This window comes from Suricata suricatta, chromosome 13, assembly GCF_006229205.1.
Source record: "Suricata suricatta isolate VVHF042 chromosome 13, meerkat_22Aug2017_6uvM2_HiC, whole genome shotgun sequence".
Taxonomy (NCBI): Eukaryota; Metazoa; Chordata; class Mammalia; order Carnivora; family Herpestidae; genus Suricata; species Suricata suricatta.
Genome location: NC_043712.1, coordinates 7,140,739 through 7,162,620, shown reverse-complemented (window position 1 = coordinate 7,162,620; position 21,882 = coordinate 7,140,739). Strand labels below are relative to the sequence as shown.

The 21,882-nt window shown below is 47.6% G+C and overlaps 1 protein-coding gene across 6 annotated transcripts in view; it reads left to right on the top strand.

The window, feature by feature from the left end:
- Nucleotides 1-21,882, top strand: part of SLC25A25 (solute carrier family 25 member 25) — a 38,830-nt gene that overhangs the window by 3,656 nt on the left and 13,292 nt on the right. For 2 of the 6 annotated variants that reach the window (XM_029919554.1, XM_029919553.1), the window contains exon 1: nucleotides 17,786-18,277. The exons of 1 other annotated variant lie outside the window; for it this stretch is intronic. In XM_029919554.1, the coding sequence (XP_029775414.1) occupies nucleotides 18,059-18,277 (219 nt within the window). In that variant the 5' untranslated portion in view covers nucleotides 17,786-18,058. 3 more of the 6 variants (XM_029919550.1, XM_029919551.1, XM_029919557.1) reach the window with 3 other exon arrangements.

Here is a 21,882-nt window from a genome sequence, read left to right as displayed (position 1 = left end):
TCTCATTGGAAATTGGACACGGGGCCTTCTGCCTTCTAATCACGTAACTTCTGCCTATCACGGGGTGATTTCCTCTCTCCGGCCCAGCTCAGCCAATCCCCACCTCCTTCAGTTTGAATCGGGAGCAGGCTAAGCGGGGATCACCCCGCCTTCTCCATTGACCCGGGCAGGGCCTGGCGGCGTGGGCTGTCCTCGAGGAGGCTCCGCCCCTCCCAGACGGCCGTCCGGGCCTGTGACTGGCTGGCGGCGCGCTTGGGGGCGTGGCCAACGAGGGGGCGCGCGACGGGGCGGGGCTCTCGGAAGCGGCCCCTCCCGCCCCCTTGCCGGCTTTTTCTATCCCGCGCTCGCAGTCCTGGCACTCCCGCGTGTCTTCCGCGTTCTCCCCGTCGGCCCGCCGCCCCCGCCTCGCGCCCGGCGCCCTTGTCTCGCGCCCGGCGCCCCTGTCTCGCGCCCGATGGTGAGCAGTGTGTTGTGCCGCTGCGTGGCTTCCCCGCCGCCGGACGCCGCCACCGCCGCCTCGTCGTCAGCTTCGTCGCCGGCGTCCGTGGACCCGTGCGGCGGCGCCGTCTGCGGGGGCCCGGACCACCGGCTGCGCCTGTGGAGCCTTTTCCAGACCCTCGACGTCAACCGTGACGGCGGCCTGTGTGTCAACGACTTGGCCGTGGGGCTTCGGCGCCTGGGACTGCACCGCACCGAGGGCGAGCTTCGGGTAGGCGGCGCGCACAGTCCTCGCGGTCTGGAAGGGGGGCGGGGGCTCTTCGCGCCACAGCTCCGGGAGCTCGGGGTGACAAGTCTGGGCTGCTTGGTGACAGGTCTGAACAGCCTGGCTTCTTGAGCAGCTCCTGGGAGCGTGCCAGGTCTGGTGGACCGCCTCTTGGGCTGGGTGGGACACCCCATTTATGCCCTGGTGGGAGCGGAGCTGCTGCTTGACCTCTGTGGGTTGTTTGGGCCAAGGGGAAAGGCTCTCCGTGGGCACAGGTGGGCACCGTCTGGGGCTGTCTGATGGGCAATAGCCCTTTTTGCTTAGGCTTTCCCCAGAGTAGAAGGCCAAGTCTCGGGAGCTGCCTTTTGTCACCTCCTGACCTTTCAAGTTAAGCTTGATGCTCTCCCCTACCCCCACTATTTTATCCATCCTCCAGCGGCACCCCTCCCTTCCCCTCTCGTTTCCATGCCAGCGTGGGCCCTGATCTGGTTCCTCTCAGAAGCATGTGGGAGTTAGAAAAAATGGGAACTGGGGTTTGAGGGAGCTCTGTGAGGATGTGGGTGAAGACTGACAGTTCTCATCGGCTAAGCTCATCCCCATTGACATGCTTATCCAGAAGATGAGATTTGATCTAGAGTGAAAGAATCGGGAAAAAGTCTTCCTAAAAGTGAAAGTGTTGCAAGCCTAGGATATTGTTCCTCCCCGTCCTGGAGTGGGCTTTGGCCAAGGAGAATGGGGGACAGCGCCTGGGCATAAAGAAAAGTCCTGTCCTGTTGTTACAAGAACCTCAAACAGAGGCTGCCCCTTCCCCTTCTGTCTCTAATGGGGTTTCCCCACCTGGTAGCCGCTGGCATCTTCCCACGTATTGCATTTAATGTGGCTTAACCTGATTTCCAGCCTGGACTAAACTTCCAAGTGCTTTGCCTAGTAGCCTGTTTCTCTCCCGAGTTCGTTGGTTTGGGCCATTTGTACATAAAACAATTGGAGAATGAATCTCTCATAGCCAAGTATGAAAAAAAAATCTGATAAAACACCAGTGAATTAAACCCATTTGTTGGTTGGGGTGGGTACATGTAAGGTGTTTTTAACTCCTGTCCACAGTATATTGGATCCACATTTAAGGTATTTAACCTACTTAGGATAGGCCTGGGAAGACCAGGGGTAACACTGTGCAAGATAGAATCTTAGGGTAAGTCCAAAGTTGGCAAGATGGCATTGTGAGCTAGATATTTCCCCATACATAGATGATGAATAAGTCACTTGGAAAGATAGGCTGGCTAACCTCAGAAGGTCTGGGCTCAGTGAAGAGTGAGCCTACGTGAACCTTTCTGCTTTTGTGAACCTGCCCACCTGGCCTGTGATGCCAGGCACATTGAGGGCATCTGGCTGCAGGAGTTACTCAATATTTTTATACCATGCTTTGTGTGAAACCTGTGGTTCATGATACATCTGATATGGATGCTAATCCTCTTTTTTTTTTGGGGGTAAATTTGTAAGGGCAAATAAGGAGAAAGTGACCATTTTTTTTTTCAAATGTTAAAAGAAAACCTTTTTTAATTAACCAAAGATTGCTTTGCCCCATGGGGCCACCTTGGCTCTAAAATCTTGGCCTCTGGCTTATTTCATTTCTGTGATATGAAACAATTCTTTATTACTCTTTTGGTGTGTGGATTTAGTATGGACTCTATTTTAACAACTCTTTTCAGCTTGAGAGACACTGAGAGTGATCTGTTTTATTCACTTACATACAAGTGAGTCCTGTGGCAAATGGTTGAAGTATTAGAGAACCTGCCTTTTTTGTAAATAACTGGGCCACAGGAAGGCACCCTCCCTCCTGAGCCCCCCATACCACTTCCTGTTGAAATTCTATAGTATTAGCTACATGCAGAAAAAGCAGGGCTGCAATTTTGCAGAACTAGCAAAAGCAAATGAGAGTGTGGAGGCCCTTCAGTTCGAAATGGGGAGTTGAAAAACACCGTATCAAATTTTGGTAGCTGCTTCACGTGAGGCAGAGGGCCGGTCTGAGATGCTAGGATTTGCGCAGGAATCCACGGTGAGTGCTTATCAGTGGTGAGCCCGGGCCGTGTGACTACACAAAGCCTCTTGTTAGCTTACAACAGGTCAAGTCAAGTTTTCTTTAGACACGAACCAGCAGTGTTTGGCCCCTGCCTTTATTTCGGAAGAAACTAGGACAGCTGAGGGAAAATGACTTAAAATGGAAGTGGGCAGAGACACCCATGGCAGCCAGCCAGGGACATTTTCTTTGTAAAGGGCATGTGAGCCAGAAGCCCGTCCTAGGACAAAAGAGGGGCAGGGCTTGTTAAAGAAAAGGGATGACGAGGGCAGTAGTGACTTTGGGAGATGCGGCTTCAGCTGGAGCTAATTATAGATTGCCTATTTAAGGCAGTTTCATGTGACCAAACACAATCTCTGTTTTAAAACAAATTTAAAACCTAGGGTACAAGTCAGGCAGCCAATTAGAGGACGCAAGCTGTGTGACAGCGGTCCCTTTAGCTGAGAATTGTGGGCTCTCTTAAGGGACTGGTCTTTAATGCAGGTGAGGATTCCAGAAGACCTGTTGAGTTTGCTCATTCGAGACTTGCATGTGCGCCATTGAGTCTGAGCTCCATGCTGACTTTGTGAAGTAAGCAGGACGGTGGTTTCACCCCATTTTACGGAGGAAGGAATAGAGGTCCGAAAAGACAATGAAACCTCCTCAGAACTCATTTGGCCGCTGGGGAATTACACCAGAGAAGCAACTGGAACCGTCTTCTTATTCCTGGTTCACTCCGCCATAACTCTGCCAGTTGTCCCTGAGGGACCCCAGAGAGTTCCGTCCAGGCCCTGCAAAAGAGGAGGAGAGATCCATTTAAAACCACAGATGTTATTCCCAAAGTAGATTTCAAGATTATCTAGAGATTATCCTGTCAAAAAAGGAGAATCCACCCTGCCCTAATTCCCTCCTTGACCTGAGCGGTGTCCGTGAGGCAGTATCTGTTGACTTGAAATAATTGAATAGATTACCCGTGTCAGGTTGGCGTTGCTCAATCCCAGACAGCACAGTTGAACTTTACACCTTTTACTTTATTTTCTTTCAAAGATTTCATTTTTAAGTAATCGCTGCACACAACGAGGGGCGTGAACTCACAATCTCTGAGTTCAAGAGTCGCACGCTCTTCCCATGGAGCCAGTCAGGCGTCCTTAACTCTCTGCCTTTTAAATGTTTGGCCTTTTGCAGGGAAGGTTTTTACCCAGATAGCCAGACTTAGGTGAGATCCTCTGCAGAAGAGCGAGCCTTCTCCTAGAAATAGGACGGACCACATATCGTGTAATATAACGGCCCGTTAGAGAAAGAAAAATGCTATTTGCAGATTGGATTGAATTCGTATATTAAACTGATTGTGTGTGGGGTTTTTTTTTAATGTTTTATTTATTTTTGAGAGAGAGAGAGAGAGACAGCGTGAGCAGGGGAGGGTCAGAGAGAGAGAGGGGAACACAGAACCTGAAGACAGGTTCCAGGCTCTGAGGTAGCTGTCAGCACAGAGCCTTATGCGGGGCTGGAACCCATAAACTTCGAGATCACAACCTGAGCTGAAGCCGGACGCTCAACCGACTGAGCCACCCAGGCGCCCCTAAACTGATTGTGTTTTATTGTTGCAAAATTGGTTCCTGGCTTGTAGTAATTATCAAGGGTTTTTTTTATTTTTGTTTTTGTTTTAATTACTGGATATTTGGAAACGTGGAATGAGGTACCCCGTTCCTAAGACCAAATGGTAAATGGGAATATGCCCAGAGTCGGCCTGATCTGGAGTTGCAGTCGATTCGGCTGATGTTTAAAGAGTCCTTAATTGTTGAAGCCTCACAGAGAGCACAGGGGACTGAGAGAACAGTAACTTTGCTGGTATTCATTTCCAGGCCTGCTGAGTACAGCCTCCAGATGAATCTGGCGAACGCAATTCTACTTCTCCATTTGCACTAGTCTCGTTAACCTAAGCCTGGGCAGACTTTTCGTTTTTACCCATTTCCTCTTATACTCTTGTGAATTTTGCAGAATCAAAGAATTTAGTCTTGGAAGGGTCACCGGCCATCAGAGGCCAGCCTCCCCCCTCGAGCTGGGACCTTTCCTCCTGTGGCATGCTTCATAGACCGCCATCTAGCCCATCCCATTGTGGACCTAGTCAGGGTTATTGTGAGTTCTTTCTTGTGTCAGACAGTCGACTTGTATTTCTAAATGCTACCCATTTGCCCCAAGTGACCCAAGGGTTCTTTAAGTATCTGAAAATAGCTGTCTTATCTTTCTACAGTCTCTTATGCTGCTAAAAGCAGGTTTTATCATGCATTTCTTCTGGTTTTTTTTTTTTATGTCTTTATTTTGAGAGACAGAGACAGACAGCGAGCAGGGGAGGTGCCGAGAGAGAGGGGGAGACACAGAATCTGAAGCAGGCTCCAGGCTCTGAGCTGTCAGCACAGAGCCTGATGCGGGGCTTGAACCCATGGACTGTGAGATCATGACCTGAGCCGAAGTTGGATGTTCAACCAACTGGCCACCCAGGAGCATCATATCATGCATTTCTTAATACGCTGTCTGCACTTTTCGGGGTCCATCATCGAAGGCAGGATACCATGGGAGATTTCTCTCGAAACATTTTTATGTTAACTCAAAGAAGCCAGTCACAGAGACCATGTATTATATGATCCATTTATATGAAAGTCCAGAATAGGGAAAACTATAGACACAGAAAGTAGACTAGTGGTTGCCTAGGCCTGAGAGGGGAAGGGAACGGAGAGATAAAGATGATAACCAAAAGGCTTGGGGGTTCTTTTTGGGGGGAGAAAATGTTCTACAATGGACCGTGGTGATGGTCACACATATCTGTGAATATAGCAGAAACCAATGAATTGCATAAATGGGTATTTGGATGGTGTGCAGATTTTATCTCAAGAAAACTGTTTTCAGAAACTCAGTTCAAGGGTGCCTGGCTGGCTCAGTTGGAAGAGCACACAGCTCCTGATCTTGGGGTTGTGAGTTCGAGCCCCATGTTGGGCGTCAAGATTACTGAAATAAGTAAACTTAACAACAACAAAAAACCCAACACAGGATCTATGGTACAAACCTGGGTTCGAGACTTGATTCTGCTGCTTGCTGGCCATGTGACCTTGAGCACATCCCTCAACCTCTCCACGCCTCAGTTTCCTTATCAGAAACATGGCAGTATGAATACCTACTCCGGAAGGTTGTTGTGGGATTAGACTAGACAAAGTATAGAAAGAGCCTAGTAGAGTGTCCGACACCTAGGTGTTCAACACAGAGTGGTTTTTTTGCTCACCGAGTCTTTGAAAATAAGAGGCCCAGCATTGGTGGTGGTCATCTGCCGGTTCCCCCAGATCGCCTAGGCGAAGAGCAGAACAGAAGGAAAGAACGTCTGGGGACCTCGGTGATTAAGGTTGCATAACACCCAGGTCTCCTTCCTGTCGGCCGAGAGGACCTTCAGCAGTTGGGAAGAGGGCATGTGGGTTGTGGACCATCCGGGCCCTGGAGACACTAGGAAGATGGAAACAAAGAAACCCCGCTGGCAGGAAGCCTCCTACTGTAGCCGCAGACTCACTCTACACCTAAGGAAGTCTCTGGCCCACGAGTCCGGGTTCCCCAGGACGGCACTGGGCCCTTAGGGACTCTCACAGTCTTTTGCCTGTCTGGTGAGCCCTGGGTGGCCTTCTCTCATGTCTGAAGTTCACTGCGAAGTTGTGAAGATGGCAGCCTCAAGGTGGAGCTGACTTCAAACCTTTGGAGATTAGCTCGCCAACCTCGAAGTTTTGCAGAAGTGGGACTGGGACTCAGAGGTCAGGCTGGCTTAAGGCAGGGGCGGTGGTAGCAGAGCGCTGCCCTGGTTTGCCTCTGATTCTGCCTCTGCCCAATTTAGCTCAGCCCGCACTGGCTCCTTGCTTCTGTGGCTGTGGGTACTTCACTAGCCCTCCAGACTTTGCAACTTTTATTTTCCCAGTTCGTGACATTGACACATCTGCCTGTAACACCAGTTCAGTCTTTTAGGACCCCCGATGGTGCTCAGGAAGCCGTGACTAAAATGATGTGCATACTCTTCCTAAGTATGAGATATAAAAGACTCAATACCTAAGGGGGAAAAAGGAAGAAATTTCTTTTTTTTTTAAATTTTTTTTTACATTTATTTATTTTTGAGAGAGAGCTTGAACAGGGGAAGGGAAGAGAGAGAAAGAGACACAGAATCCGAAGCAGGCTCCAGGCTCTGAGCTAGTGGTCAGCACAGAGCCCGATGCGGGGCTTGAACCCACGAATCGTGAGATCATGACCTGAGCCGAAGTCAGACACTCAACCGACTGAGCCACCCAGGCGCCCTGAAAGAAATTTCTTAAAGGTATACCTTCCTTTAAAGTAAATAAAAGTATATAAATAGGGGCGCCTGGGTGGCTCAGTTGGTTAAGCGTCCCACTTCGGCTCAGGTCATGCTCTCTCTGTTCATGAGTTCAACCCCCCAGCGTCGGGCTCTGTGCTGACAGCTCAGAGCCTGGAGCCTGCTTCGGATTCTGTGTCTCCCTCTCTCTCTGTCCCTCCCCCACACTGTGTTTCCCTCTCGGGAATGAATAACTGAAAAACACGTTTAATAAAAAAGTAAATAAATGAATACAAAGGTAGAGCTTAAGGAGCTTCTCATCTGCTTGAAACTCTAGGCCAGGAAGCTCGAAAAGGAGGTGAGTCATGACTCGTTTTCTAGGGCCAAAGGGGAAACTGGAGATGGTGGCTGCCCCTGTGCCCGCTGTTGCTTTGTGACGCCTTCCACGTCGTTGCCGACAGCCCCTGGCCTCATGCCTTCTTTCCTCCAGCCCTGCCTCCTTGGCTGGAGTCTGACGTGACTCTTCTTACCAGAACACAAAGAGAACCACCTATGTTGTGTGGGAAAACTCTCAAAAGCCACTGAAATGCCAGTGGTGAAAAGGAGGCGGGCAGAGGATAGTTCAGAATGAGCACAAACGGTTTGTGAAATCTTGGCTGTGGGTGTGACACAGTTGAATTGTCCTGTTGGTTAAAAACAGCCAGTGACAGCCCCCACCTTCATTAATCTGTTGGCCTCCCCTCCACCCCCCCCTGCATCCTGTGTGTGCAAAACCAAACCGGCTGCTGCTTTTGGTTAATGCCTTTAGGCTGAGTCTGAGTCCATGTGATGTTGGAACTGGAAAGGTTTTCAAGGTTTGTCCAGTTCGGTCTCCCCACCTTGCCCCCCAGAGAGGCCAGTACAACTCATCCAGGGTCAACAGATGCACTAGAGGGAGGGAGGTAAGGTCCCCGGAGCACCCCTTAGTGATCATGCATTTATGGATGCAGTTAACTCCTTTTTTTCATTCATTCACACGGGAGATGGTATTCTTGTTGTGAGAGTCTCTTTAAGAGACTGTCTACTATATAAGAGGTAAAGGTAACATCTAGTAAATCTATAGCTAAAATAGGCCTTTTCTGAACTGTTTCGGAAAACTGGTTGGCTATAAACCAGTTGTGCTCACACAGAATTCCCAAGGCTGCCCACCAAGCAGCGTCTCTGCTGAAGGCAGCGGCTGGCTGGGTTTCACGCCCGTGTCCTGGCTCTTCTCTGCGGTCCTCGCTCCGTGCAGAGCGAGCAGCTGGGGAGAGCTATTTTTGCCCCGTTCATTCAATCGCAGTTTTAGTCTGTGATCCTGAAATCAGTTTTCAGAAACTGAAAACATTTAGTGTTGCTTTAATAATAAATCTGCTGGTTTGCCTTTTTGAGTGGGAGAAGAGAAGGTGTGAGTAAAGATAAAGTGGCTGCGGAAATTTGACTCCGTGTGTGCCCATGGGCTTGACTCTCATGGATCAACTTTGGATTGGTTGAGAAATTTCTGATCGTTTTAGGTGATTGGGTTTCTACCAGCAGGCCTCAGTGCCCCTCCCCCTTACGCTTGCCGCATGGAGAATCAGCTTCTAAAAGCACATCCCTGGGGCGCCTGGGTGGCTCTGGCTCAGTCGGTTAAACCTCTGATTTCAGCTCAGGTCAGATCTCACATTCGTGGGTTCGAGCCCCGCATCAGGCTCTGTGCTGACAGCTAGCTCAGAGCCTGGAGCCTGCTTCCGGGTCTGTGTCTCCTCTCTCTGCCCCTCCCCTTCTCATGCTCTGTCTCTCTCTCTCTATCAAAAATAAATAAAACATTTAAAAAAATAAATAAGGGCACCTGGGTGGCTCAGTCAGTTGAGCCTCTGACTTCGGCTCAGGTCAGATCTCACGTTTGTGGGCCCGAGCCCTGCGTCGGGCTCTGTGCTGACAGCTCAGAACCTGGAGCCTGCTTCAGATTCTGTGTCTCCCTCTCTCTCTGCCCCTCCTCCTCTCGTGCTCTGTCTCTTTCTGTATCAAAAATAAATAAAACATTAAAAAATAAATAAAAGCACATCCCAGAAATATTATGCCGTGTTTCCACGAGGTCTCTTGCTTCTGCAGACCTTTAATTTACATGTCACATCTCAAAATCCTACACTTAAAAATCGGGTTAATTAAAAAAAATTTTTTTTAATGTTTATTTATTTTTGAGAGAGAAAGACAGAGTGAGAGTGTGAGCGGGGAAGGGTCAGAGAGACACAGAATCCGAAGCAGGCTCCAGGCTCTGAGCTGTCAGCACAGAGCCTGATGTGGGGCTCGAACCCACGAACAGTGAGATCATGAGCTGAGCTGAAGTTGGCTGCTTAACCGACTGAGCTACCCAGGCGCCCCTCTAACTTTCTTTTAGAGAAGAGAAAAAGGCATCTTAGTAGGCATTGACCCTGGACTTGGGGCCTCGATGGGGACTGGCTGTTCACCAAGAGCGGACAGAAGCCCTCCCAGGAGTTTCCTCCAGAAGTGCACTTCTCTTTCCCACAGTCAAAGGCGTGTCCTTCGGGGGCTTTTTGTGAAAGCTAGATTTTTTTGGTTTTACTTCCTAAAATGGAAATAAGCTAGGGGATTTCACCTTTGTCATCGCTGCAGAGTTGTCATCTTCGAAGCCCGGGTTTCTCTGGTGCCAAAGGAGGCAAGTGCCTGGCTCCGCCTCGTTGTCTCCGTGTAACCCACTTGGCCAAGCCGGCCCCTCATTTTCAAGGCAAATCAGTCTGGCTTTTTGTCAAATAAAGTCTGGCTTCATTTTTCAGTTAAAGAAAAAAAACCACACACGTCATTAGGCTTCCCTTGGACAACAGCTGCTCTGAATGGTAAATAATGCTAAGATAGGTCATAGGTAGCTAAACCGGTAGACACAGACCTGGAGCGTCGCCCTGGAGTCAGTCATGGGAAATCCCTCTCTGCCTTGTTAGAAGATTCCTCAGGAATCTCCAGTTCTTCTGTGCCCTGCTCTAGGGCCTTTTTGCACCCTGGGCTGTTCCTCAGGATAATTTGGAATGGGATCCCCCATGAAAACGTATGGGAGATCCTGTTTTATCCAGCAAATCTGTTTTATGGATTCTTAGAAGAGTGGGTAACTTCTGGTGATTACCCTCATCTTAACTGGGTCCTGTCGATGTGTATAAGCGATAATTACAGGAGGGTTATACTTGCTCGCCCCGTCTCTGGATATGGGGTGGGGGGCGCTCTCATACCCAAGAAAGCCAAGTGTGGGAGAGTTGTATTTTAGGAACTGCATGTAACCCAAAAGAAACTACCGGTCTACCAGAAACCCCTGGTTTCAGGGATGATGTGTGATATAAAGAAAGCAATGTACTGCACTAACCCACAAGGGAACCAGAGATACAAAAGAAAGTGCTTTAAAATAAAAATATTGGCAAAGTATGCGATTGAACAAAATTGCGTTGACCTCTGTCTTAGGTGCAGATTTTAAGATAAGGAAGGCATAGCCTCTCCCTTGCCTAGTTTTATTATTTCCTTCCTTCCGCTTAGTCTGAGTTGATTTTGTTCTTTTCTGCTTTCTTGAAAGTTGACGTCATTGATTTGAGGCCTTTCTTTTCTAATACGGGCTTTCCCATCTAAGTACCGCTTTGGCAACAGCCCGCAAATTTTTATGTTCTGGCTTCACACCATTCGAAATACTTTCTCATTTCTTTGTTTCTTTCTTTCTCTTTCTTTCTCTTTCTTTCTTTCTTTCTTTCTTTCTTTCTTTCTTTCTTTCTTTCTTTCTTTCTCTCTCTCTCTCTCTCTCTCTCTCTCTCTCTCTCTCTCTCTCTTTCTTTCTTTCGTAGTTTAGTTTTTAAAATTTTATTTATTTTGAGAGAGAAGATGCACGGAGGGAGGAGGGAGAGAATCCCAAGCAGGCTCTGCACTGTCAGCTTGGAGCCCGATGCGGGGCACAAATTCACGAACTGTGAGATCATGACCTGAACCAAAATTAAGAGTCAGACACCTAACTGACTGAGCCACCCGGGTGCCCCAATACTTTATCATTTCTCTTTTGATTTCTTCTTTGATGCATGGATTATTTTGAATTGTATTACATTGTTTCCAAATATTTAGGTATTTTCCAGGTATCTTTCTGTCACTGGTTTAATTTAATTCCGCTATAGTCGAAACACATATTTGGTACAAACTGAACACTTTAATTTTTATTTATTTTTTTAAAAAAATCTTTAGTGTTTATTATTGACAGAGAGAGACAAGAGCATGAGCATGGGAGGGGCAGAGGGAGGGGGAGACACAGAGTCCGAAGCAGGGTCCAGGCTCTGAATTTTGAGCACAGAGCCTGACGCGGGGCTCGAACTCACAAACCGTGAGATCATGACTTGAGCCAAAGTCAGACGCTTAACCGACTGAGCCCCCCAGGCACCTGTAAGCGGAACCCTTTTAAATTTAGTGAGACTTATTTTGTGAGCCAGAATCTAGTCTGTGTATACTTGGAAAGAACGTGTATTCCAGTCTTGATGGGTAGAGTGTTTCGTAAATGTCAGTTGGGTCAAAGTGGTTGATAATATTGCCCAACCAGGTCTTCTGTGTCCTTGCTGATTTTCTTTCTACTTGTTCTACCAGTTATGAGAGAAGGGTGTGAAGGTCTCTGACTATAATTGTGCATTTGTCCCCTTTTCCTTATACTTTTGTTGGTTTTGCTTCATGTATTTTGAGGCTCTGTAATGTGGCACAGAAACATTTAGGATTCTTCTGTCCTCTTGATGCATTGACCCTTTTATCATTGTGAAACGCCCGTGATAACGTTCTTTGCTCTGAAACCTGTGTCTAATGTAATATAGCCACTCCAGTTTTCTTTGGATTAATATGAACATGATGCAGTATCTTTGTCCATTCTCTTGTTTTTAACCTATTTGTATGTCTATATATTAAAAACATTTTTTTAAAATGTTTGTTTAGTTTTGAGAAAGAAAGAGACCGAGCACGGGAGGGGCAGAGAGAGAGGGAGACAGAATCTGAAGCAGGCTCCAGGTTCTGAGCTGTCAGCACAGAGCCTGGTAACAGGGCTTGATCTCATGAACTGTGAGATCATGGCCTGGGCCAAAGTTGGACGCTTAGCTGACTGAGCCACCCAGGCATCCTGTGTCTCTATATTTAAAATCTGTTTCTTATAGGCAACATATAGTTAGATCTTGCTTTTTCAATTAATTGGGTATTTATTTGCTATTTGTTTTCTATGTGTCCCATCTAGTCTTTACTTTCTTTCTGCGTTCTTTTGGGCCAGTTGAGTATTACTTACGATTGCATTTGGTCTCTTTGGTCGGCTTACTCGCTTTAATTCTCTTTTCAGTGGTAGCTTTAGGGATTATAATATACATACGTTTTTAACCTACCACAGTCCAACTTAACTGATGTTATATTAAATAGTTGAAGATGGGTGCATGTGTGGCTCATTAGGTTAAACACCGGACTTCAGCTAGGGCATAATCTCATGGTTCGTGGGTTCGAGTCTCACATTGGGCTCTGTGCTGACAGCTCAGAGCCTGCAGCCTGCTTCAGTTTCTGTGTCTCCCTGTCTCTGCCCCTCTTCCACTCCCAGTCTGTCTGTCTGTCTCTCTCTCCAAAATAAACATTAAAAACCTTTTTAAAAAATAGTTTAAGAATCTTTTGGGGCACCTGGGTAGCTCATTGGTTAAGCATCTGACTCTTGATTTCAGCTCAGATCATGATCTCGCTGTCCGTGAGATCAAGCTCCACATTGGGCTCAGTGCTAACAGCATGGAGCCTGCTTGGGATTCTCTCTCTCCTTCTCTCTGCTCCACCCCAGCTTGTGCATGTGCTTTCTCGCTCAAAATAAATAAATAAACTTAAAAGAGGCCAAGAATCTTAGTGTACAGCTGACCCTTGAACAACATGAGTTTGTGCAGGTGCACTTCTACGTGGATTTTTAAAAGATAAGTACAGTACAGTACTGTAAACATATTTTCTTAATAAAATTCACTTTTTTCTAGCTTTATTATCACTACAGGAAATAATACGTATACAAAATATGTGTTAATCAACTTGATCTTATCGATAAGGCTTTTAGCCAACAGTAGACTATGTTTTTAGGGAATCAAAAGTGGATTTTTTTTTAAGTTTATTTTACTTATTTTGAGTGGGAGAGAGTATGGAGGGACAGAGAGAGAGGAAGAAGAATCCCAAGCAGGCTCTCTATACTGGTCAGTGCAGAGCCTGATGTGGGGCTTGAACTCACCATGAGATCAAGACCTGAGCCAGAATCAAGAGTCAGTTGCTTAACCGACTAAGCTACCCCGGTGCCGCAAAAGGCATAAAATAAACCTTTTTAAGTTAAAAAAAAAAACCAATAAGCTTTTTAAAGTTTATTTATTTTGAGAGAGGGTGAGGAAGGGCAGAGAGAGAGAGAATCCCAAGCAGGTTCCACACTGCCAGCACAGAGCCGGACGCCGGACTTGAAATCATGAACAGGAGATCGTGACCTGAGCGGGAGTCGAACACTTAACTGAATAAGTCACCCAGGTGCCCCAGAAGTGGATTTTTAACTGCTCAGGGCTAGAGCCCCAGGCTTCCGCAGTGTTCAAGGGCCAACCATACTTTTATTTCTATTCTCCTAGCTTCTGTGCTGTGGTTCTCATACATTTTTACTTCTACATATGTCATCAACCCGCAATACATGGTCTTATTTTTGTTTTAAACTTATCTTTTAAGGAGATTTAATAATAAGAACAAAGTCCTTTACACTTACTGCTTTGGTATTCTTCATTCCTTTGTGTAAAACTAGATTTTCTTTCTACGTAAAGGACTCCTTTAACATTTCTTGTAATGCAAATCTGCTGGTGCTAAAATTTTTCAGCTTTCCTAAGTCTGAAAAGTTTTTATTTTGCCTTCCTCTCAGTGGGTGTTTTTTTGGGTTAACAGTTTCTGATGGGAAGTCCCCGGATATTCTTATCTTTGTTCCACTGCATGTGCTGGGTCTTTTTCTGCATCTGTTTTTAAGATATTCCTCTTTATCACTGGTTTTTGGAAATTTAATTTGATGTGCCTGAGTGTAGTTTGTTTTATATTTCTTATCTTTGGGGTTTGTTGAGTTTCTTGGATCTGTGGATTTGTAGTTTTCATTGAATTGAGAGGGAGGGGAGGCTGTAGCCATTATTTCTTTAAATGTTTTTTCTGTCCCCGCCTTCATGAACTCCGGTTCATAGTAACCTGTTAGTGCTTATCCCACAGCTCACTGATGCTCTGTTCATTTTTTGTTTTGCTTTTTTTTTTCTCTCTCTTTCATTTTGGAAAGTTTCTATTGCTGTGTCTTAAAGCTCATTACTCTTTTATTTTGATTTGTCTGCTGGGCTGTTTAAACCATCCAGTGTGTTTTTCATTCAGACATTGTAGTTTTCTTTTTTTTATTGTAGTTTTCACCTAGAGTATCTGCAATGTGTCTGTTTAACATGCTTGAGCTTTCCATTAGCTTCTTGAACATGTGGAATAAAGAGTATAAGTATTTTTGTATACTACTTTTATCATACGTGTCATTTCTGGGTCGGTTTCAACTGATCGATTTCTATCATTATGGGTCATCTTTTCCTGCGTCTTTGTATTCCTGTTATTTTTTTAATTGGATTTTATTTTACGGGGTGCTGGATATTCTCATATTCCTGTGAATATTCCCGAGCTTTTTTCTGGGGCTCCCTTCCCAAACCTCCCTATATTATGAGGCTTTCCACTCTGTCCAGTGGGCATGGGATGCCTTTGGGTGGTTCTTTTCCCAATCACAGGCAGTGTCCTCACAGCCAGGCACCATGACTCCGGGGGGCCCCCAGCAGCTCCCCAGAGCTCACTGTCTGTGCGGTTCCGTCCTCTCTGGTCCTGGGTCCCGCTCTAGCTGCCCTGACCCTCCTGGGTGCCCTCTCCCTGCATCGCAGCCCGGTAACTCCAGCCACGAAGCTGGGCGTGTTGTGGGCTTGCCTCATTTGCATGGATCTCTCGGGAGTCACTGTCTTGTCGCCTTTCGGCAGAAAGATGAATCAGTCCCCATTATTCCGTCTTGGCTGGAGAGCCTCCAAGTTTATGCTCAGTTCTGTGGGATGGACGAGCCCATGAAATGAAACGCCAGTGATCTACTACATAAGGGATTTCTCTCACGTTTGTAGATGGGGGCCCAAAACACCACCACGTCCAATTCGCCAGACCCCAGTGCCTAAAAACAAGATCCATCTTCATTAAAGGACCACTAATTAGTTTAGGGTTTGGGGCTCTGGACTGACTCTTCTTCAGTATTAAAACTATTAATTTCATGGACTCACAGTCATTTTCTAGATAATAATAAGAGAGCTAACATGAGGATGCCTGGCTGGCTCAGTTGGTGGAGCACATAACTCTTGATGTCAGGATTGTGAGTTCGAGCCCCACAGTAGGTGTAGAGATTACTTAAAAATAATTTAATATCTTTTAAAAAATAAAATACCACGTATTGTTTATACATGCTTTATAGAGATTTTTTTAATGTTTAATTCTTTTGAGAGCGAGAGGGAGCATGTGAGCAGGGGAGGGACAGAGAGATAAAAAGAGAGAGAGTCCCAAGCTGGATCCATGCTCAGCACGGAGCTGGATGGAGGGCTCAGTCTCATGAACCTTGAGATCATAGCCTGGGCTGAAATCGAATCAGACACTTAACCGTCTGAGCCCCTAGGTAACCCAGGAGCTTTATATATTCCCTAATTTCGTGTTTAACAAATTCTGTGAAGTAATAATACAGTTCTTTTACCACCCCCATTTTGCACAGACATATTAAAGCACAGAGAGCTAAAGTCACATGACCACCATGATTCACACAACTAGTAAGGGGTGGCCAGGATTTCACCCCTGGGGTCTGGCTCCAAAGACTGTATACATCTAATCAACACACAAAACTGCTTCAAGATAAGGTCGCTCTGTGTTTCCAGTGAGGGGGCACCTGATGCAGGCCCCTCAGCTTCCAGAACAAGCTTGGCCATCTTGCTTTCCCTTCTCATGTTTTCTTTATAAATAATTGCACTTAAGTACGTATGCACGTGTGTGTGGTCATATATGCGCATGATTCAGTTTCACAAGACCTAAGGATATTCTGCAAAAGTAAACCTTCCACCTGCCATTCTCCTCTCAAGCCCCCAAGTGCCCAGACCACCTCTTCAATTTTTTAAAAATTGTTTATGCATTTTTGAGAGACAGCAAGTGAGCATATGCGTGCTCTCACACTAGTGGGGGAGGGGAAGAGAGCGAGGGAGACACAGAATCCAAAGCAGGCTCCAGGCTCTGAGCTGTCAGCACAGAACCCAACAGAGGGCTTGAACTCACGAGCAGTGAGATCATGACCTGAGCCAAAGTCGGATGCTTCACCAACTGAGCCACCCAGGCTCCCCATCTCTTCAATTTTTAATGTGTCTTTCCAGAGAGAATTTGTCACTTGTACACACTGAGAAATCAATGGCAGCGTATTATCCCCTTTCTTCTGCATCTTGCTTTTCTTGTTTAAAAAGATATGTTCAAGCCATTCAGTAGGTAGAATTGTCTTAATACCAGTTGGATAGGGTTCCACAGTTGTGGGCGTGCCAGAATCTTCCCTACCTGCCCCTCTTATAAAGGACTTGAGGTTGTTTCCATCCGTATATATGTGTATCACATATATATCATATATGGATATGTGATTTCCCATATGTGCAAAATATATCCATGGGATAAATTGCTAAAAGTGGAATTATTATATCAAAGGGTTTGGGCTTTTGACATGTTGGAAGCCATGACTAACTTCCTCTTGGGAGAGGTTGTACTGATTTACACGCTCAGCAGCATTGAGAGTGCGTGTTCCCATTCGCTGTCTCCAATGCAGTTCATGAACATTTTCTCATGGCTTGTGTTTTTAAAATAGTGGTTGTGAACACAGTATCAAAAGGTTGCCTTGGGGGGCAGGGTACTGGCCACTGCTTACATATATATCTAGTAAATTGAGAAACAGATAAGCAAATACGACTTCCCTTTCATTCATTATTATCCACCCCACCCAGTCTACAGACTTCATCTGTGCCTGGTTCTGGGGACTAGGCGTAGAAAGATGTGTGGCTTGGTCCCTGTCCTCAAGCACCTCGTAATGTAGAGGAAGACACGGGAGAATGAGTAGCGGGCATGGCGTGCATTGTGCTCGGCACAGTTGGAGAGAATGGGCCAACGGGGCAACGAAGAGTGTTGCTAGGTGTGTTAGGTGTTGCCAGGGTCTCTTAAATCACGTTAACCTCGATGGTCAAAGCCATCCCGGAAACAAGCAGGCGGGAGAGGAGGAAGCTGGGCTCCCGCAGGGGGAGGGGGGTGCCAGCACCGGGAGGGTTCTGCTAGGGAGGCTATTCTGGAGGTTGCCATCAGCACCTCCCTGCAGAATCGCTGGCCGCATGCAGGGAATCGGCCGCCTGTGATTGGACGGCTGTTCCTGGTTGGGATAATGAACTCGGTAGTGTCGGCAGAGGTGATTGGCCGCGCCCTGCTGCAGTGAGATTGCGGACGGGGTGCTGGGGTCCGGGGCCGGGCTCGAGTGATCCTTAGTTGAGCGAGGACTGCTGAATAATTGGGAGCTCCAAGTTGCTTCTGCCTCCAGGAGAGATCTGTTGGGCTATTGCTTTTAGCTTTTTGAAAAAAAAGCCAAACATTCGATCACCATCCACCTGCAAAAGTGAGTTTTTATTGAAGAAGCTCCGGCTGCCCCCTCTCATCGCCAGCAGCCCGGCGGCGGGGCTCTCCTAAGAGGGAGCCCCTTCTCAGGCCAGGCAGGACAGCAGTGCTAGGACATTTGAAAAAGCAGGAAACAGCCACTGCATGCAGAGCTCCCAGCCTCCCAGCCCCCCAGGCTAGTCTTCCAAGCAGCCGTGTAGCCAGAGATCTTTGGTATTGTGGTCACATCCCTCCTCACAAGTGAAACAGGCACCGGCGGCGACACTGGGAAGAAGCCGTGATGTTGCAGATGTTGTGGCCTTTTCTGTCTAGCTTTCTCCCTAGGGCTGGGTGCCAAGGCTCCAGAGAGGGGAACGATAACGAAGTCAGAGGCACCCCGGCTCCAGCTCGGGGACACCAGATGTCAAGCTTTTTGGGGAAACAGGATGGAAGGGCTGAGGCCCCGGAAAAGAGACCCACCATTTTGCTGGTGGTCGGACCTGCAGAGCAATTTCCTAAGGTAATGGCAACCTCAAGAGGACCTCCTACTTAGGGGGCTGTTCTAGGATCGGTTTCCTGGAAAAAAACCTGGAGTGTGGGGAGGAAGAGAGGACTTAGAAATCAATCACTTTGGTATCGGGGCCTGGGGAGAAATGTTAGACAATGAAGAAGCCCAAGTCTTCAGTCTAGAATCTTCCGGTGGCCACAGTAAAAGCTTTATCACCCTATCATGACCGGCTCAGTGTGGCCATTTGGGGAAGGAAGGTTGAAGGCAATAGCGGATTTACTGTAGGATTTGTCATTTTGGTCCCAGAAAGCCACTTGAAAGGAAGAGACAAACGATCACACTCTGTCTTATGTCTTAGCCAGTCTGAACAATGCAGGGAGGACCTTTAAAGTTGAACCAGACTGCCTGGAGCTGGGGAGGCCAGCCTGTCCTGCATCCCTAAGGTCAGGAAGGGAGGAGGAGGAGTCAGGAGAGGCTGGTCCCCACGCGGGTCTGCCGGGGCCATCCGTCCGTCTGGCGCTGTGAGTGGGGGTCACCTCGCCCCATCTTCACAAAGAGCCAAGGTAAGTCGTAGCGCCCCTATTTCATGGATGAGGAAACTGAGATGTAGAAAGGCTGAATAATTTGCCCAGGATTCAACAGTCACGGAGGGGTAGAGGTGAGATTTCACCCTGAGTCTGTGTGGAACTTTGCCTTGTACTTGGCCTCCCTTTCCCTTAAGAAAGCAGTTTTAACGGGACCAAGGTGCGTTCTCGGGATTAGAACACAAAGTGCAGCTTGCCTGGGGTTTCTCCTGCCCATGCTGGGAGCGGCCTTAGTGACCTCCTGAGTTTTGGTTATTTTGAATCTGTTCTCCTTTCTCAGGATAAAAATCAACCAGAAGAGGGAAGGAGATTCTGCCCTGTGTCTGACACGTTGTAGATTCCCAAAAAATGTTGTTTGAATTGAACTGCTGTATCAGAGAGTTAAATGTTGGGTTTTCCTCTGCCAAGTGGGAGGGACCAGCTGCTGGCTGCGTTTAGGTACAGGCTTCAGGCAGGGGCCTCAGAGTCTGTGTTCTGCCTGCTTCGAGCCCTGTCTCTTTCTACCTTTCGATCATCCTGGACAAGCTCAGAAATGGCGGTGGTGCTCTCCTTTGTGAGGACCTTTTTTTTAATCTACAGACCTGGTTACCTGATGGCTGAGGGACTAAGAGACTGGCCGGCTCCCTTTTAAATTCACCTACTTGGGACTTGAATAATTAACTGCTCCATTTCCCAAACTCATCCTGGTACCTCTTGCCAGCCCTGCCCCCCTGGGTGGCCTCATGTCAGGACTTTCTGTTCTAAACAGCTTAATTCCTGGCCTGCGAATGGGGGAGGGCACAGGAGGGGGGGAGCTGTCACGGGGCCCAGCAGGAGACCCACACCTTTCACTTTCCCCAAGAGGGAGATGGATCAGCTGTCTGGGGGTGGGGGCAGGCCCAGGAGGGAGACAGAGCAGCGGATTTGGTTTGAAGCTAGAAAGCAAGCACATCTGGGCAGCGTGGGCTCATGGAAAACAGATAAACCAAGAACTGGGGAGAGTAGTGTGTTTCTGCAGTGTGTCCTTGGCCAGTGCAGTGACTCCTGAAGGTGGGGCTCGGGGATCGTGATCGTTGGCGGCCGGACCCCAGCTTCTCGGTTCCCCCACAGCAGTGTTACTGTGTTGTGCTCTCGATTCCCCCTGTCTGCTAGGGAGTCCAGTTCCTGCAGGCTTTTCTTCTAGGAGCCGGTCCAGTTTGCCCCTTTATCTTTGTCTTGCATTTAATCTGCTGTTGGAGAGGAAAGCCATTCGTGTGGAGTGAGAAAGGCGCCCTCAGGGCCATTCAAGCTTCCAAATCCTGAGGGGCCAGCTCCTTAGAAGCTCAGAGAATTTTCCCATTGTGTGTCTCATTGCCAAGGGTAGGCAGGTTTCATTGGAAACCAGCTATGCTGGGCTGTCATGGCAACCCGATCATCAACTGACACTCCCAGCCAGAGCCGCAAACGAGGTTCAAGAACCTTACGGGTGGGTGGGGCTAGAGCCGCCCGGATGCTGGCAGGGCTCCTTCGCATATTAATATTTTTGGTTAGGTCTGAGTCACTGCAGAAGAGGGGGAGATACTTTATGACCTAATGCTACTCTCCCAGAAGCACTCCCCCTGCCTGCTCTTACTCACGCTATTCAGTGCTCACTGGAAGCACCTGTTCTGGGCCATGCACTAGAGTGGTGGACCAGGGACAGCTTGTAGTGGCCTTGGCAGACCCCTGGGGAGCAGGATGCCGGGGAGAGGAACTTCCACTTTACAGATGAAATGGGACCTGAGACCGCTAGATCCTAAGGGATCCAGAGTTGCTGTCATTGGCTTTGCATGCCACTTGTGACAGGAACGACAGAAGAGGCCAGCAAAAGTAGATCCGGGCCACAAATTGGAGTAAGTCAGGCAGAGAAGAATGGTAGATGGCAGGACGGGGAGAGGGACAGCACGGGACGCCGTGAGCCGGTGTGAGTCAGGAGGATCGGAACAGGAGCCTGCTTCAGTCAGTCTTCCTTATTTGTATTTCTCTGGTATGCGTTCAGAAGCTCTCACACAGATTGGGTTTATTTATTTATTTGTTTATTTATTTAGCTAAGCTTAAGCCTGAACTTGCTCAGTTTGTACCTTTCCCACACACCTGTCACCTTCGAATACAAAGCATTGCTCGTGGTAATTCTCCATGCCAGGCGTACAGGCTTTCTTTGGAAACCGAGTTCTAAAATCCCTTCTTGGCACAGTCAGGCTTGGGCGCTGTTTCCCGTGGACGTAAGGAGAGCCGGGTCCTGGGTGAGGCTCTGGGACCTGGGCGAAGCAGGGCACCTCTCCAAATCTGTTGGCTCATCTCAGAGCTTAAGGGGGTGAGCCCAGAGGGGGCTGTCTGTAACCCCAGGGGAGAGTACTTACCTTGAATCCCAGGTGCTTAGAGATTGGCTCACTTGGGTGGGATTTCCGGTTTCTGTGTGACTGTGGAATTCCGAGGGACCTGTGGGGCTCAGGAGGAGGGCTGGTTTAAATAAATAAGCAAACGCCAATTCCAGTTTGTCCAATGAAAACATTCTGCTGGACTTCATCACAGTTGCACAATAAAAATACGTCGGAACCTTGTTAAAAACCAACGTCGGAATAGAATGAATGCCAGCATTGGAAAATAACACTTTGACAAGCACACGCAGAGCTTTACAGAGAACGTTTCGTGACCCCCTGATAGCACTGGGTTGTGGAGTAGTGAGCTCCGTTATAACCCAGGAGATTTCGACCTGGGTTTTTGTTTGTGTTTTTGTTTTTCTAGGAAACAGTTGTTCTTACCTGATAATGCTTTAAGAAGTTTTCACTAAAATACAGAACACGGGTGTCGCTTTTATTTGGGATTGTTTTCGAACATTTTCTCATGTTCTGTAAATATATGATAAACCTCGATAGTACACAAAGAAAAATTCAGTAGCACAGTTATGTTGACGTGTTAGAAAAATGAGGATCTCCAAGTTGAACAACTTATTTTTTCAACCAAAATATTTGCCAAATTAGAGGTGCCTGGGTGGCTCAGTTGGTTGAGTGTCCAACTCTTGATTTTGGCTCAGGC